Source organism: Monodelphis domestica, chromosome 8 (genome assembly GCF_027887165.1).
Source record: "Monodelphis domestica isolate mMonDom1 chromosome 8, mMonDom1.pri, whole genome shotgun sequence".
In the NCBI taxonomy this organism is placed as follows: domain Eukaryota; kingdom Metazoa; phylum Chordata; class Mammalia; order Didelphimorphia; family Didelphidae; genus Monodelphis; species Monodelphis domestica.
The window spans coordinates 28,888,051-28,906,763 of record NC_077234.1 but is presented as its reverse complement, the minus strand read 5'-3'; the positions used below and the strand labels follow the sequence as shown (position 1 = coordinate 28,906,763).

At 36.3% G+C, this 18,713-nt stretch overlaps 1 protein-coding gene across 5 annotated transcripts in view; it reads left to right on the top strand.

Moving 5' to 3' along the window:
- ZBBX (zinc finger B-box domain containing) overlaps positions 1-18,713 on the top strand; it is a 159,440-nt gene that overhangs the window by 122,323 nt on the left and 18,404 nt on the right. For all 5 annotated transcript variants that reach the window (XM_056807797.1, XM_056807799.1, XM_007502259.3 and 2 more), the window contains one exon: positions 11,558-11,815. In XM_056807797.1, coding sequence (XP_056663775.1) covers positions 11,558-11,815 — 258 coding nt within the window. The remainder of the gene's footprint in view (positions 1-11,557; positions 11,816-18,713) is intronic.

The window sequence follows — 18,713 nt, the reverse complement described above, 5'->3', positions numbered from 1 at the left end:
ACTCCCTTTTAGCAGAATATATTTACCTTCCCTATCCCTTTTGATCAGGTCTATTTTTGCTTTGGCTTTGTCAGATATCATGATTGCAACTCCTGCCCTCTTTCTATCAGTTGAGGCCCAAAAGGTCTTAATCCAACCTTTAATTCTAACCTTGTGAGTGTCAACCCGCCTCATATGTGTTTCTTGAAGACAAGAAATGGTAGGGTTTTGGGTTCTAATCCAATCTGCTATTTGTCTATGTTTTATGGGTGAGATCATCCCATTCAAGTTCAAAGTTATGATTGTCATTTGTGGATTTGCTGGCATTTTGATATCTTCCCCTAGTTCTGACCTTTCTTCTTTAGCTATCTCCTTTTGAACCAGTGATTTACTTTAGGTCAGTCCCCCTGGTCCCCTCCCTTGAGATGCTTCCTTTTCTAGCCCCTACCTTTTTATGCTTCCTTCCCCTCCCCCCTCTCCTTCCCTCCCTTTTTATACTCCCTTCCTCCTCCCCCTGCTTAATTTTCCTTTCTTTCTTGCCCTGTTGGATAAGATAGAATTCAGGATCCCACTGGATCTAGATGTTCTTCCCTCTCAGATTTTAAGTAATTCCACTTCACGCTCTCTTCCTCTCCTTCTCTTATGAGAGTTCTTTCCTTCCCCTTCCCATGTGTATCTTTATATGGGAAAGATTATTCTATTAAGTCTCCTCCCCCCTATTTCTTGAATTAAATCTTAGTATTATCGACGGTTCCCTCCCTCCCTTTTCCTTTCTTTGCCCCTACTTTCATCAAATCCTCTTAATGCCCCAATCTTTCTCTATGCATGTTTCTTCTAACTACTCTTATGATGCATACAATTTTTGAGAGTTACACAAAACATTTTCCCCACATATTAATATATATATATATATAAATATATATATATATATATAATTTGATGTAAATATAGTCCTTATAGAAGAGAATTTGACTTAAAGAAAAAGATAAGATTTATCTCCTTTTCCCTTTCTTTCATATTTACCTTTTCATGTTTCTCTTGTTTTCTGTGCTTGGATATCAAATTTTCCACTAAGTTCTGGTCTTTTCTTAGCAAATGCTTGGAAATCTTCTCCATGTACCCTTACTGATCATTATTTTTATTGCATTATGATCTGAAAAGTTTGCATTTTTTATTTTTGCTTTTCTGTATTTTTTTGCCATGTTTTTATGACCTAGTACAGGGCCAGTCTTTGTGAATGTACCATGTGCTGCTGAAAAGAAGGTGTATTCCTTTTTATCCCTATTTATTTTTCTCCATATATCTATAAACTCTAATTTTTCTAAGATTTCATTCACATCTTTAACATTTTTCTTATTTATTTTTTGATTCGATTTATCTAAATTTGAGAGTGGTAGGTTCAGGTCTCCCACTAGTATCGTTTTACTATCTCTTTCCTACTTCAATTCCACTAGTTTCTCCTTTAGAAATTTGGATGCTATACCATTTGATGCATATATGTTGAATACTGATATTTCCTCATTGTCTATACTCCCTTTTATAAGGATGTATTTACCTTCCCTATCCTTTTTAATCAGACCTATTTTTACACTGGCTTTGTCAGATATCATGATTGCAACTCCTGTCTTCTTTCTATCAGTTGAGGTCCAGTAGGTTTTGCCCCAACCTTTAATTCTAACCTTTTTGAATATCTACCTTCCTCAGGTGTATTTCTTTTAGACAACATATGGTAGGATGTTGGATTCTAATCCACTCTCCTATTTATTGTCATTTTATGGACAAGTTCATCCCATTCATGTTCAAAGTTATGATTGTTCCTTGTGAATTCCCTAGCATTTTGATATCCTCTCCTAGTTCTGTCCTTTTCTTCTTTTGCTATATCCATTTATGCCTGTGGTTTACGAATAATCAATCCCCCTAATCCCCTTTCTGGCCCCTCCCTTTTTGTTCCCTTCTTGCTTTTTTTAGGATCTGCTAAGTTCCCTCCCCACTCTCTTTCCCTCCCTTTTTGTATTCCCTTCACCCTACTTTCAGAGACTTGTTCAAGAATATCTGGGCAGTTCTTTGATGATTTCTTGTAGTATTATGTCAAGATTTCTGTTTATTTCTGGCCTTTCAGGTAGAACAATGATTCTCAAATTGTCTCATAGTGATATGTTTTCCTGATCTGTCATCTTGTCAATGAGATATTTTGTGTTTTCTTCTATTTCGTCAGCCTTTTGACTTTGCTTCATTAATTCTTGCTGTTTTGTAAGATAATTGGTTTTTTGGTGCCCAATTCTGGTCCTTAGGGCCTGGTTTTCAGTTATAATCTTTTGGTTTTCTGCTTTAATCTTTTGATTTCTACTATAGTCTTTTGAATTTCCTTTTTGGTTTGGTCTATCCTGCTTTTATGACTTCCACCTGCTTCTCCAATTGGGAGTTCTTGTCCTTTAGATTGTTATTTTCTCTTTGAACTATTTCCCACTTTTCTTGCCAGAAGGCTTCATTTTTTTTTATTCTTTGCTCTATTTTATTTTTTTTTCACTTTAAACAATATTTTATTTGGTCATTTCCAAACATTATTCATTGGAAACAAAGATCATTTTCTTTTCCTTCCCCCCACCCCCTTCCCACCACCTCTCCCATAGCTGACATACGATTCCACTGGATATCACATGTGTTCTTGGTTCGAACCCATTTCCATGTTGTTGGTATTTGCATTAGAGTGTTCATTTAGAGTCTCTCCTCAGTCGTATCCCCTTCCCCCCTGTAGTCGAGCAGTTGCTTTTCCTGCCTGTTTTTACTCCCATAGTTTATCCTCTGCTTGTAGATAGTGTTTTTAGATCCCTGCAGATTGTTCAGGGACATTGCATTGACACTAAAGGAGAAGTCCATTACCTTCGATTGTACCACAATGTATCAGTCTCCGTGTACAATGATTTCCTGGTTCTGCTCCTCTCACTCTGCATCACTTCTTGGAGGTCGTTCCAGACTCCATGGAATTCCTCTATTTTATTATTCCTTTGCGCACAATAGCATTCCATCACCAACATATACCACAATTTGTTCAGCCATTCCCCAATTGAATGGCATCCCCTCGTTTTCCAATTTTTGGCCACCACAAAGAATGCAGCTATGAATATTCTTGTACAAGTCTTTTTACTTGTTGTCTCTTTGGGGTACAAACCCTGCATTGCTATGGCTGGATCAAAGGGCAGGCAATCTTCTATCACCCTTTGGGCATAGTTCCAAATTGCTCTCCAGAATGGTTGGATCAGTTCACAACTCCACCAGCAATGAATTAGTGTCCCTCCCTACTTTGCCACATCCCCTCCAGCATTCATTACTTTCCATAGCTGTCATGTTAGCCAGTCTGCTAGGTGTGAGGTGATACCTCAGAGTTGTTTTGATTTGCATCTCTCTGTTTATAAGAGATGTAGAACACTTTTTCATGTGCTTATTAATAGTTTTGATTTCTTTGGCTGAGAACTTCCTGTTAATGTCCTTTGCCCATTTATCAATTGGAGAATGGCTTGATTTTTTGTACAATTGATGTAGGTCTTTGTAAATTTGAGTAATTAAACTTTGTCAGAGGTTTTTATGAAGATTGTTTCCCAATTTGTTGCTTCCCTTCTGATTTTAGTTACATTGGATTTGTTTGTTCAAAACCTTTTTAATTTGATGCATTCTAGATTATTTATTTTGGCTTCTTTTTTTTTTTTTTGATAAGTTCCAATTTAAATCCTTCAAGAGCTTGTGGACAATTTCCATATTTTGGAAGGTTTTGGATTTGTTAGGATTTCCTCCTCTATTTACTTTGTAGCCTGTGTTTTTCTTCTGTAAAAATTTTCCAGGGTCAATGCCCCCTTTTTTGTGTGTTTTTGGTGGAGTGAGGTTGTAGCTCCTGGGAACAATTTGCCATTACTGTGGAGGTTTTTCCTTCCATTTCTGGTCAGAAATCTGAGTGAGATTGGCAGCCTCTCTGTGTATGGAGTTGAGCAAGTATTTTGCCTAGGGAAGCTCTCAAATCTCTGCAGCTTCTGCTGTTCACTGCCCTTCTCTGTGCCACTTTCCCGGTAGTGTCCCCCGTCTGTGGTTCCCATCCCACCAGGGTTTCAGGTGTAGCTGCTCTCAGGGGTAGGTATTTGGTGGTCTTAGTCACCTCCCAAGGAACTAGAGGTGCCCCTTGCTCACTCTAGTGGTGCCCGTTGCTCACTTGCTGAGTCTGGCACACGCTGGCTCTTACTCTGGCTTCGTAGGTGGGGTGGGGGAGGGTAGATCACCTCATGTTTTGGTGGGAGCTTTTTTACCCCCTTATAGTCTGGAAATGCCCAAATCCCACGTACCTTCACTGATGCACCCTACTGTAGAGTCCCTTCATTCATATGAATTTGGTTTTTTTTGGTCTTTTGAGATAGTTTATATTGGTGGGTGCTGAGGAGAGAAAGAGTCCCACGTCTAGACTGCCGCCATGCTTACCTGGAAGTCTGAAATTCCTCTTTCTGATCATTATTTTCTGACTTTTTCCCTGTCCCATGGTCTCATTCTTCCTAAACATGTTATTATCATTCATCCTAATCTCTAGTTTGGGATTCCATTTTGTAATAGTCTCATCTTTATAGTAAACAGGGAACTTGCATTGAAAGATTGACACCTATATTCATTTGTCTTGCCTTTTCTTTTTTGTTAATCTCCAGCCACTGTTTTCCTCTTCCTCCACCCCATCCTCTTCCTCTCATATCATCTACCTTTTGTGACTCCTACTCCTCTGTACTAGAGCTGTTCTGGAGAATGTCAAGAAACTGTGCTACTGAACTTACTATAAATTCATGCTATGAATCTCAGTTGGGCTTCAACAAAGCATTCCTCTTTGAAATTTCTCATTAAATTCCTATCACTTCCCTTTGTAACTGATACAACAGAATTTCTCATCTCTTTTCTTGGGCCTTATTGCATCAAAAAAATTGATTATCCTTATGGATTCCATCATCTCCCATCCTCTGTACCTCTAGACATCTGTTCCTTCACCTATGGTCTCCATATTCACTATAGCTTCAGAGGATAAACTATGGGAGTAAAAACAGGCAGGAAAAGCAACTGCTTGACTACAGGGGGGACCTGGGATACGACTGAGGAGAGACTCTAAATGAACACTCTAATGCAAATACCAACAACATGGAAATGGGTTCGAACCAAGAACACATGTGATACCCAGCTATGTTCCAAAAAGAATTCATTCTTTGTCCTACTCTTTCTCTTCCTTTTCTTCCCCCACTCCTATTGAATTTCCAATCACATTTAGATCTTTTCCTGAAAGCTATTCATTCAAGCTGTTGTTTTGTATTTCTCTTCCCTTTCTTTCACTGCAAAATTACTAGCAATAATAGTTTTTACTTATACCTGGAAAATTACTTAGCTTCTTATAGATCTGACTTCTGAATCTAAACTTTGCTGAAATTGGTCTATAGTTGGTCATTAGCCTTTTAGTTGCACAATTCAGTGGCCTCTTTTCAATATTCCTCCACTTTGACCTTCATGAAATGTTCATGAAACATTTCCTTCTTTTGGAAACACCCCCTTTCTGTATTCTCCACCATCCTTTGGATTTTGGCAGAATTGATGTTTCATATTGTCCCCAAAACCTGCTCATTCTACTTCACTGGCTTATATTCTTCGCATCTCCTAAACTTGGCTTTCACCCAAGCTTCTGTCCTCGGCCTGCTTCTTTTCTCTCAGCATTCTCTCTTTTGGAGATTTCATTTACTCCAATGGTTTCAATAATCATTCTTTGAGAATTATTTCCAAATTTCTCTTTCTTGTCTCCATGTTTTCCCTGTGATTCAGGTCTAGATATCCTATTGTCACATCACATTCATCATATCTAAAATTGAACTCATCATTTCTCCTAAATTGGCCCTCCTCCCACATTCTGATTTTCTGCCTTGCCATCCACCCTTTTATCCAGGTTTCAAATTTGAAGGCATCTTTGAATTTCTCTTTGCCCTGACCCTTCACATCCAATTACTTGGCAAGTCTCATTAATTTTACCTTAAGAATATCAATCAAACATGCCCAATCTACTCACAGTGTGACATGATTAGGTCCTTGTTGCCTTTCTCCTGGACTACTTTAGTGGCAGTTGTAACTTGTTCCCATACTTCTACTGTTGTTCTTTTCCAATTTCTCCTTCAAACAGCTCTCAAAATAATATCCTCAAAACAGAGGTATAAGCATACTAGTCTTCTGCTTGAAAATATAAAAAACAGACACAAGCAATAGAATGAAATGCTGTAAACAAAATATAGACTCCTGAGTCTGAAACATATTGCTTTCCACAAATGGCATCCAACTCGTAGAAATTGCTTTCTTTCCTTTGTGCACTCTACGTTGTCACCAAATTTGATCACTAGCTGTTTGCCAGTAGTCTTATTCTCTAAGTCAGTGCCTTTTTCACACCATTCTCCAGGTCTGGAACATGCATTCTCCTTGTTTCTTCCTCTCGATGACTCTTTTCCTTCCAAGACCAGTTCAGTCACCATTTCTTCTCCAAAACGTTTCTTTATATCTATAGTTGACCACAATCATCTCTCTCCTGAAATTTTCCTCAGTTTCTCTTTGTTTTATAACAAATTCTACTCTTTATTATAGTCATTTATTTGGATAATGAATTTCTCTTGGATTCGATTGTAAGCTCCTTGAGGAATGTTGTCATTTTTTTAAAATTTCTGTTACCATTATGCCTTGCTCTATCATGTAATGAATACAGGTTTGTTGAATCAAATTAAATTATTGGACTTTCTCTTGTTCTGTAATTCTATTATTTATAACTCTTTTTGTGACCACATGGACCATAGATATCCATTAGATTTTCTTGACAAAGGAACTGGAGTTGTTTTCCATTCTATTTCTCCACCAGATCCACTGGGTCCTTATATTAGATTGTCAGACATTTATTTGATAGGAGAAATAAACCTGAATCCTAGTTCTATTTCTACTACTTAATTCCCTTGGGAAATGCCTTTGATTCTTTGAACCTTATTTTTCTTCATCAATAAAACATGAGAACTTTGGATTGCATAATATATAATATCCCTTTAATTTAAATCATCCAGCATTCATTAGGCACCTGCTATGTCATAAGGCAGCTTATGGCATCTAGGTGGCATATTGGACAGAACACTGAACTCAGAATCAGGAAGACTTATTTTCTGAGTTCACTTCTGACCTCCAGAACTTACCAGCTTTCTGATCCTGGATCAGTCACTTAATTCTGTCTGTCTCAGTTCTTCTGTAAAATGAGCTAGAGAAGGAAACGACAAACCACTCCATTATCTTTTGCCAAGAAAAATCCAGAATGGAGTCATGAAGAGTTGGACATGACTGAAATGACCAAATAAGAGCAACAGTTGACCATTTGCTTGGGATACAGACAAAAATGAAATTTTCCCTGATCTCAAGAGGCTTATATCCCGGTCAAACATTCTAAGAGCTCAACGTTTACATAAGATTTATAAACTCATAACTGGTTTATTCCTTGCATTTTGTTATTATTATAAGAAGGATCATAGAATCCTAGGCTTTGAAGGTGTCATAGAGGCTAGTGAGCCCAAACATCAAGTCCATCTAGAGCATGGATATTCTTTATAATGTGATTCAACATCTACTGAGAAAATATGGATATTTGGAAATACAGAAGAATCATGGTTCCCATCCTCACGTAGATGAGGAAGTAAGATGTATCTAATAGAGAATCATTCACAGTAGTGACTGAAATTTTCCTATTATTTTGCATTGTTATGCTTAGCGATTTCGCCTGCAAGAACAAATATGGCATATCTTATTGTCATATTTACCATCTTGTTAATTGTCCTACAGCATCTGGCTGGTATCCAGGACCTGGATGTTCTTTCATTGTGTTTTACATCAATATACTGGAAACTCTTCCTCAGTCCCTATAGCAAACCCTTCCATTCACCTGCTGTACTTACTCTCAGTGGTATATTAATGATAATTTAATTCTCATGATTTTATCTGAATTCAAGTTGACAAGTGTTTGCAGTTCTTTTTTATTCCTTTTTCAGTCTGTGCTTACTATTTAATTTTTAGTCTCACTATTGGGTTAATCTTAAAAGTTGAGCTATGATGGACATTAGTAAATGTTATTGAAGTCACTCTGACAATAGTTACTCATTTTTATAATCCACAGCCAAAAGAAGCCATTAGTATTCACTTCTTCCTCTCCTGCCATTTTGGTATATTGACAAATTTCTTCAATTCCATTCTTTCCTAAGTAATGCATACATAAAAAAATAATACTGACATTATGTCTGATTTATTATTGTTATCACCCTGAAACATATTAGCCTTCATTGAAGTCTTTCTCCAATACCTCCTTATGCTGTGAATGCCAATTATATTAAAGCTTACACCTGTCTAGCTTCTCCTGTATTTACAAATATTTGTTGACTCCTGGTTGTTGGCTTTTCATATGTTATCCACTAGATGGTAGTATTTCCTTTTCTGATAGCATGAACCATTCACACTGATTTCTTCTTACTATCCACCAATTAATGACCCAGAGAAGTTAAGATGATTCCATGCCCAATTTTATTTTTGTTCTTGTTTATTCTTCTTCAAAAAGTAACTCTTCATCAAAATATAAGTAATAATATTAAGTAAAATTTCTCTGGAAATAAATATAATTCCGAGTTCATCGAATAAGAAAGATCTTTATGTTATGCCCAGTTGAGAATTTATCTTTGCTATTTTTACTTTTAATTAAAAAACAAAGTAAATTTAATTTATTAGCTACAATTTGAGCATATTTTCAGTAAAAGTATAGGGACAATCTTCATACCACGGTATCTTGGGGGGGGTGAGTCCTTTATATTGTCTGCTTAAAAGTTATCTTTTGCGTTTTATAGAAAGGCCATCAATTTGTGTTTGAGGATTTTAAGAAATTCCATCCTTTTTCTCCTCTGTTTAAAAGTACAGCAGTTTAGTTTCCACTTAAATATTTTTTAGCAAAACATCAAGCGTGATTCCCTTATTTAATAAATGATGATTCTTAAATTTTCTCCAAGTTTTTAAAGGAATTGGACCTCGTTTTAATGATTTGCATTTTACCTAAAAAATAACATTTTAGGAAAATATAACAGTAGTTTTCTGTATAATCACAATCGCAAAAAGTAAGCACCTCTTTCATAGTTTTGTCACTAAAAGTAAAACATTTAATGATTGTTATTATCATTTAATGCAAAGAACATGGAGTATTTTTTTTTTATAAATTACCAAAGAAGTTCAACCTGGTAACAAATTCTAAAAATTCAAGTCCTATTTCAGTATTATTAACGTTTCAGTTAGATTCTTTTAAATTTTCACTGTTAATAAAAATATTGATGCTACCTCCAAAAAGACTCATTTCATATTTTCTAATAGGAAAATACTAGCTGACATTTCTATGGTACTTAAATATATACAATTACGGCTTCATAAAGATTGTTTTAAAAATCAAGTCCTGAAACATTTGTCAAAACCAGTGCCTCTTGGAAGTCATCCAGACCTTTACTTGTATATATTGTTATTCCTTATGATTCTTATTTGAATCCTGGCTATATGCCAAGTAGATATTTTTAGTTTTAAGGAATCACCCATATGTATTCAGACCCATTACCATTATTAAACTTTTAATAAACTATAACTAAATGGAGCTACCATTTTGGGTACATTTTTAGGTCAATAGCAATAAAATTGTCGTATGTGATGAGTTAGAACTTTATAATGATGATTCTATTACTATTGTCCAAAGAGTTGGTAAAGCAGCATTCTTAAGTATTTGCTAATATACATAACATAGTACTACTATTTATGTAGAGTGCCGTAAGTATTTTAAAATTCCATTATGAAAGATTGCTTGTGTTTGCCATGATATATTTAGTGAACAAAGTTCAAATTAGAGATATTTTATAGGTATGACATTTAAAGAGGATTTAGGATGTATTCTGAAACTGGAACCCAATTATTAAATGAAGCTAGTAAATAGAAGCCTTGTCGTAACTAAAGGGAAGGAATAATGGCTTATCTAATCTCATCATCATTTATTATTCTTTTGGATTGTGGAATGCAATATGCATTTGATTTTCTGTAATGGCTTGACACTTTAGGACATCAGGGATCTGTGATTTTTGTCACTGGGGCTCCTCCCTCTACCAGTGCAAATTAAAACTCAGTTGTGCTCTGGAAGACACTCTAAGTAGTGAATGAGTGAATGAATGAATGTAAAATCATTGAAGCATTTGCTGTTTCTCAAAAACTCTGTCAAGTACAAGAGATATAAATAGAAAAAGTGAGACAGTCCCTGCTCTCACTCCCTAAATGAGAGAAGCAGCCCATTAAAGGACATTCAGGTGGAGAACCAATGGAATGATCCAGAAGTCTTAACAGTTCAGCAATAGTAACAATGATCAAGTGCAGAGAACATTCCATGTTACACCAGCAGATCAGGTGAGAATACTGGGGGGTTGGAGACATAAAGGCAGGATAGATAGACATAAAGGCTTGGTGGGAGTTCATTGTTAGAGGGATTGACTCCCATCTCATCCCAGCCCAGGAAGCTGGCAACCAATTGAGATGAATGGGGGATGGCTATCACTAGTGACTCTTGCTGGCGAGAGTTCAGATTTGAAAAATAAATTGCCTTGCGGCCAACAGCATAATGAGACTTTCTAAAGGTAGATACGATACGTGGTTGCAAGATGAGAAATATGATCCTTGACCATCATTTATTTCTATAGAATGCTGGCCGAACTGAGGGACTTGAAAGGATCAGGACAAAAGGGCACAAGATCAGGAAATCGAGCACACTAACTTGCTGTGTGACCATGGGCGTCTGGTCCCCTTTGGGCTTCTGTTTCCTCTTCTGTTAAATAAAGAGGGTAGACCCGGTGTCCTCTATGTTTTGGTTCTGAGTTGAAATACTAATCAGAAAACTGGAGACAACAGCTTTCATTATTAGGCAGTTTTTTCTTTAATCAAATCTCAGTTGGTCTTTTGCTAACTCCCCTCCCCACAGTGCTCCTGATTTTGTGCCCTGCGGCTCACCAGAACAAGTCAGACCTGCAGCTACAAGATGGGCTTTCAGAGACTTAAAGTCAGATACCATCTTCTCCCCGTGAATCTTCTCTAGAAAAAAAAAGAAAAAAGGAATATGGAGAAATAATTCTAATTTGGCAATATCTGTCATGACTTTCATTTCACTGCTTGAGCTTTGAGAACAGAAGCAATTGGCTAAGCCAATGTGTGGCATTGGAGGACAATTTGATGAATTAAAAAAAATAAACTTTGTTTGAGTTCTATGAACCCATACCAACTAACAGCAAGAGAAAAAAAGAATCCAGAAGTCTGCTTTATGGTAGAGATGATCCAAATGAAATATGTACTATAGCGAACCACAAAATGGGTAATGAGGAGGTGATTATCTGAAGAATTATTTCATCCAGTTAATTATTGATTGTTCATACATCTAGTATATTTTAATGCAAATTCTTTGATGTTTTTTCATAATGTTAATATTACAATTCTTTACATTGTATTTTAGGCCGTCCTTCCCAGAGACCATTATCAGCAAATATACCTCTGTGTAAAACAGTTCTTTATGGCTCCCCAAGCTATATGTCTCTGCATGAAAGGCCAAGAAGTGCAGTTTCTCGGCCGGCCTCCAGAGCTACTTCGGAAATTTCAGAAATCGAATACCTTGATATAACTGATCAAAATGAACCTTTCCTTGAAGATGCTGCTGATCATCAAACCTTAGACAGTTTGGAAAGAGAATTAAACACATTAAGGAATCTTTCAGGTAATTTGACTTATTTTTAAGATTATAGAGTGCAATTCATTATGATTTCAGCCTTTCTTCCTTCCTTCAAGATGGAGGGAAAATTCTTTCTTTTTTCCATATTTAACCATCAGCCTATGTTGTTCATCTCAATGACATGTTCATTTAAGCCCTTTAAAGTAGTATGAGTTAAAGGTAGTAACCCAGCTGCCCTTGACACTCTGTTGGCACCACATTCAGTAGCTGAGCTGAGTACCATCATGAAGTTACATAGTCCCCATGGTCTATAGTGAAAAAGTTGCATTGAAATCCACTCTTTTCATGGACATATGAGAAAATAGTCTTTCCCTTTCCATAAGGCTAAAGAGGTTTGCATTTCTAAGAAGGGAAGTCATTGTGATTATTGTTATGCTTAATAATATTTGATGATATCACATTCGTTCTGATTATACTCTTTCCTTCCACAGATGTCCCCCCAAATTTAAGTCATCTCCCTATATGGTTGTTACCTCTTACTTTTCTATTTGACTAGAGAGGTAGTATAGAAATATGTGGCAAAGTAATGAAGCTGCCACTGATGCCCCCAGGAAGATGCCCACTGCATAGGCAGAGCATTTAATGAAACTACATTCTTCTCATTGCCATAGATGAAAACATTGTTTCCCTTTTGATAAAACTGAAGGTAAAGGAGTAGAGAAGGGGTTAGTTTGAATGCTATAGATCAGTAATTTTGACTTAATCTTCTGACAGAATTATAGTCCTCAATGAAGGAATGGTTCATCAGTATTTAGAAAGCATAGTGAACGTTATTACCCAGAGCTGATTGACTCTCCATGCTATCTACATGTTGTTTTCTTCTTTGACAGAAATTAGTTAATGTGTAGTTAATTTAGACTTTAGAATAGCATTGGAAAAAGTCTTATGCTATCCTTGTGATGAAGATGCTCAATTGGCTTGAATAGTTGGGCACAAAAGCTACTTATTAATGGGTCAATGTTAACTTGGAGCAAGGTGTCTAATAGAATGATCTCTCCCTGTGTTTGTGTTAGTCAACATTTTTATAAAAGATTTGAAGGAATAAATCACATCATTGTCAGATTCTCAAATGACAAAGTTGGGAGGGATATCTGACATCCTAAATGATAACCACCCCCCAAACTTAACAGATCAGGATAAGTTATTTCTAATGAGATAAAATTAAATACACATAAATCAAACATAGTCTACTTGATCTCAAGAATTAACTTCACAAGTATAAGGTTAGAGAGAAGTAGCCAGAGAGATTACTTATCTGAAAAAAATGGATTTTTGTTTATTACAATAGCAAACATGATTTTATATAATAAGAACCTACTATGATTGTGGGATATATTAAGAGAGAAATGGTATCAAACACAAAGGAATTGAGTAGTTTGAAGGGTCTCTGCACTCCGCTGTGATTAGACTACATAGGTAGCATTGTGTTCAATCCTAGTTTCCATATTCTAGGGCTCACATTGGGAAATCAGAGGACATTCCAAGGAAGATAAACTTTTCTGAAGGATATGAAGATGATGCTACATGAAACTCTGACCTAGGCCCTTCCCTCTCTTCCTTTCTCCTCCCCTCTCCCATGTTCTTCTCTTCTTTTCTCTTTTTTCTCTCTCTCCACTTGGCAGCCTTCTCAGTTCCTTTATTGATACTTCCCATATTAGACATTTTGAACCAGATGCCCCAAAGGAATCTCAAATTCCAGATGTTTCAACATAATTCATTGTTCTTTACACCATGCACATGTCTTTTTACCCAGTTTCCTCATTATTACTGAGACTATCACAGTTCTTTAAGATTCCTAGGTTTTTAACTTCAGTTTAATGCTTGACTCTTCCTTTTCCCTCTCAAGACATAGCCAAACCATTCTCTCCAACTTGTCATTTCTCCTACCTTAACTTCTCTTGAGTCCATCTATTTCTTTCCAGTGACACCAATCATACAAGTCAACTCCTCACTGACTAATCCATGAAGTGCAGTAGTTTCCTCTTGCATTTTGTCTGCTTCAGGTTTCTCCTCCATTTGAATCCATCTGCCACAAGACTGATAAAGTAATCCTTCTGAACTCACAAGTACATCAAGTCATCATCATGTTCAATGAACTCCTTTGGGTAATCTCCTCTTTTTAGCATTTAAGCCATTCACCACCTGACCACAAACTATCTTTCCAGGATTATTACACATTCCTCCCTTTATATCCCCCCATGGGCCATGCAAACTGGCCTCTTTCCTGTTCTTCATATTAGATCTGCCATTCATTATCATCTGTACCTTTACATTGTTGTTCTTCTTGGTCCAGAATTAATTCCCTTCTCACCTCTCCCTCTTGGCATCCTTATTTTCCTTGAAGACTTAGCTCAAGTGCCATTTTCTAAATGAAGCCTTTTGTGATCCTTTCTACTTCTAGTACCTCCTCCCTAAAACTATCTTTCATCTATTTTTACATATACCTATATTTGTATATGTTGTTCCTCCTAACTAGATTGTAAACTCCTTCAAGGGAAGGACTGAACCACATTTTCTTCCATTTCTCATGGAAAAGGCATCACATCTTCCTACTGGCATCAGAAGGTAGATTCAGGAGCATTGGGTAACTATTCCAGAGTTATCTGTGGTTTCCATGTAAACAGAATATTCCCAACAATTACAACTGTTCCAATGAGGGATGGAGGTGATGGGTTCCTCTAAGAGAGAAGCCCTGAAGTTGTTGTTAATGAATGCCAACTTGGTGGTGGTACTGATGAGCATCCTAATTGGGATGGATGGGCCTTGATGATTTCTCAGTTTCCCTTAAACTTGACGACCGTGACGATTACATTATTAGCGTCTTCCCTTTTTTACGAAAGCCTGCTCCAGTGTCCCTTTGCTAGAACACCACCTTATTTCTTTTGAGAGCATAAACTCGGGATATTCTGCTTTCCCAGATTCATGAATGAAGTCCCCTAAGCCATACTCTTGAATATGTAGGATTTCTGTTCTGTAACAAAGCAAACAAACAAGAGTTCAGGGAAAGAGCTTCTTGTCCTTTGAAGTCAGGATGTCCTTTACTATGCCCGAGAGCACTTAGAAGCAGCCTACACACAGGCCAAGAGTCTCCTGAGACCAGACCATACTCCTCCTACTGCCTCCTAGTTCAAATTCACAATCCCCTAATGATAAAAATGGGCTCCCATATTAAAAGACTCTAAAAGCAAGTTTTGTAGTAATCAGCATCTCTGAGGCCAAGTGGCAGATTTTATTCAAAAAAAGTAATAATTAATTAATTAATTAATTAATGCATGAGAAATATCTGTGGACACGTGTATGAAAAAGTACAAGATGCCAAGGTGGACAAGGCCCTCTTGAAAAATCCATTGATTAGGAAATGGTCAGAATATTCTTTTAACATGTTCCTGCAATCCTCAATAATTGGGATAATGGCCTTGAGAGTAAGAGGCTTTCTCTGCTATCTGTCTTAAGTCCATCTTTAACAGTATAATACAAAGCGATGTATTTTCTACCTGGGTAATTGATAAGTTACTTGTTCAGTCAATAACAGCCTGCATTAACATCTCTGTTTTAAGACTGACTTAGTATTTTCTTGATAGTAACCTTGTGAATTTAGTCCAATTTAATAATCATGTGTATGAATCACTGGGCCCTGGGGAGACACACAGTCCCTGCCCTCAGGGGACTCCACATCACACAAGTTCTTCCATTATCTGGATTTGTGAAATTCAGGGATTTTCAAAGTAGCTTTACTTTCCCAGGCCAAGACTTTTTGCTGACTGATATTTTTTAGAGCCTGTTTCATATTTTAATTGTGCTTGTAATTCACATATAATATATACATAATTATATATAATTCAGTTATATAGTCACATTATTATGCATATGTGTATAGTGATGGACATCCTCAGAGAAAGACCAGATATGAACCGTCAGATCTTATGAAAAAAAACAAGCACACCAAAAAACCTTCTTTTTTGCTCTGCATTTAATCCCTGTGTTATTTATTGGATGACAGTCTGCAGAGAAGTTTCCCAGGGCTGATACCAGTCTCTGGTGGCTATGCAATGTTTGAAGCTGTGCTAGGTCAGTCTAAAAAGAATAGCCCCCCCCCCCCCAAAAAAAAATATTCCTTCATCTGGCAATTAGGTGTCTAAGTGGGTAGAGTACTTGGCCTGCAGTCAGTAAGACATGAGTTCAAATGCAGCTTCTGTTACACTTCCTAGCTGTGCGACCCTGCACAAGTCATCTTACTTATGGTTCCCTGACAAAAGGATCCACTGGATCCATGGCAGAATGAATGAAATGGCAAACTACTTCAGTATCCTTGCCAAGGAAACCCCATGGAGTCCTTGGAGTCACAAAGAGTTGAACACAACTTAATGACAGAATTCATTGATCTTGGGCTGAAGGCCAAGTCTTCTATTCAGTTACAGCAATGATTTTTTTTATTCCCACACATATACACATTTGTGTGTATTCATATATATATATCTGCATATATATGATTGTTTATATGCATATACATATGATTGTATATATAGTACATGAATATGTTTTTGTGTGCCTGTATATATATATACATATGTATTTGTATATATATGCATATATATATAAAACCCATGAAAATATGACTGGATCCATTTTCTTATCTGTGAAATAAAAGAATGGGACTCTAAGATTATTTCCAAGTTCATGATCCTTTGAGTGATTTGGTTCCTCTCTACCTTTGTTTTTATGATAGCATTTTACCATTTGCTTGTGCATAATTGGACCAGATCCATTTTTCCATCCTAATTCTTCCTTTGTCATAAAAAATATGTATCTTTAATGTTCCAATATAATTCTTGTTCTCTCTCATGGAAAACACATTTCTGTCAGGAGCTTTTCTCCTCCTATTTTCTCTAAGCCCTAGGCTAAATCTTCTTCTTCCTCTCCATGTAGGTGTTGCATGCTCTTGGTAGACTCCACAGGGAGGAGAAGGAGAATAGCTGTAGCATCAGGAAAGTCAATGCCCTTCCATCTTTAGTTCAAATCAATATGGCTCTTTTAACATTGTTCTCTCAAAAAAATCCTGACTTGACAAAAGTTATAGCCTGCACTGGGCTCTTCATTAGCATAGTGCACACACACAAACACAGACAGACACACATACTCACAAGCACACACTCACAAATTTCCCATAGAAAGGCAAGGAGCTCCCTAAAAGAGTACCCTGTAACCATACCTGACTGTTGACTCCCTTCACTCCGCCATTTTTTTTTATCACACTCATCTCCGCATTGGAACATTTGTAGCTGAGTAGTATTAGCATTCTTTTCCACATAGGAGATTGGGAAAGACAAAAAGTGACTTCTCAGTTAACCAAAAGACAACAAAAGTCATCTAATCAGTCCCTTTCAGTCATTATGACCTGGAGAAATTGAGATCATGTCTGAAAAACATATTACATCGAACATTACAAACACTGTAAAGGATGTACTCAAACTGATTGTATTTTTTGAAGCCAAGGAGATACTGTTAGAGTCTGGAAACCCCTATGAAGTATGAAAGCCTGTAAGACATTTCAACATAACTAAATGAGATAAATAAATGGAGGAAAGTACTTGTTTTTTAATAAAACTGAAAAAAATAATTCTTTAATACTTAAAATTTTGCAACTCTCTGTAGGAAATAAGCATTGACACCATATATTAATGAGGGATTGAATCCCATTTTGTAGGCTCATATTAATCATGAACAATAGGCAAAAAATGTCATGACCATTCTAAAAAGGTACTCATAAGAACAATTACCAGTGACTCTTTTTGCTACAGAATACAATTGAGTGACATGTTTTTTGAAAACACGGTTGTTTAATAGTATTCTAAAGCATATCTTGGCAAGTCATATTCTTCTGTTACAATACCAAAATTCATACAAAAAGATATTTTGTTTTATTAAAATCCTCTGCTAATAAAAATATTCTTTCTAATTGACAGAAGTACCAAATAGGAGCTATGTCTAAATATTCAATCAGGCCATCCAGAAAGTAATGGCAGCAAACATTTTTAAAATAGAAAAACATGCTAGCTCCTTTTCTCAAGGCATTTGGAATGGGACAAAGCTGGTGTCTTTTTACATATCCTTTCATACAATTTTATGATTCATTTTATTTTTTGCTTTTTAGAATCATAACAAGGCATTTTTTAAATTTTATAAGATTTTATTTTCCCAATGACAGGTAATAATTTTCAACTTACTTTTCCAAAATTATAAGATCCAAATTATTTCTTTCCTTCCTTTCCTCCATGTTCCCCCTTTGGCAAACAATTTGTTCAGGGCTTTACATATATTACACTTCCATATTGGTCATTATTGTAAGAGAATAGTCACATAAAACCAAAACTCCAAAATAAAAACACAAGTAAACTAATGTGAAAAATAGTGTTCTTTGATCTGCATTCTGACTCCAAAAGTTCTTTCTCTTGAGGTGGATGGCATTCTTTGTCATAAGTCCTTCACGAGTGTCCTGGATCATTGTATTGCTGAGAGTAGCGAAATTTTCGGAGTTGATCATTGAACAATATTGCTGCTAATTTTTACAATGTTCTCCTGGTCCTGCATATTTACTTTGCTTCTTGAGTATGTAAGTCTTTCCAGCATTTTTAAAAATCATCTGTTTATCATTTTTATAGCACAATAGTATTCCATCATCATCATCATCATATATCACGATTTGTTTATTCATTCCCTAATTGATGGTCATCCCCTCAATTTCTAATTCTTTGCCAATACAAAAAAGAACTATAAATATTTTTGTACAAATGGCCCCTTCCCCTGCTTTTTTATCTCCTTGAGATACATGTGTCCTAAATGTAGGGGTATTACAGGGTCAAAGGGTTTGTACAGTTTTATAGAA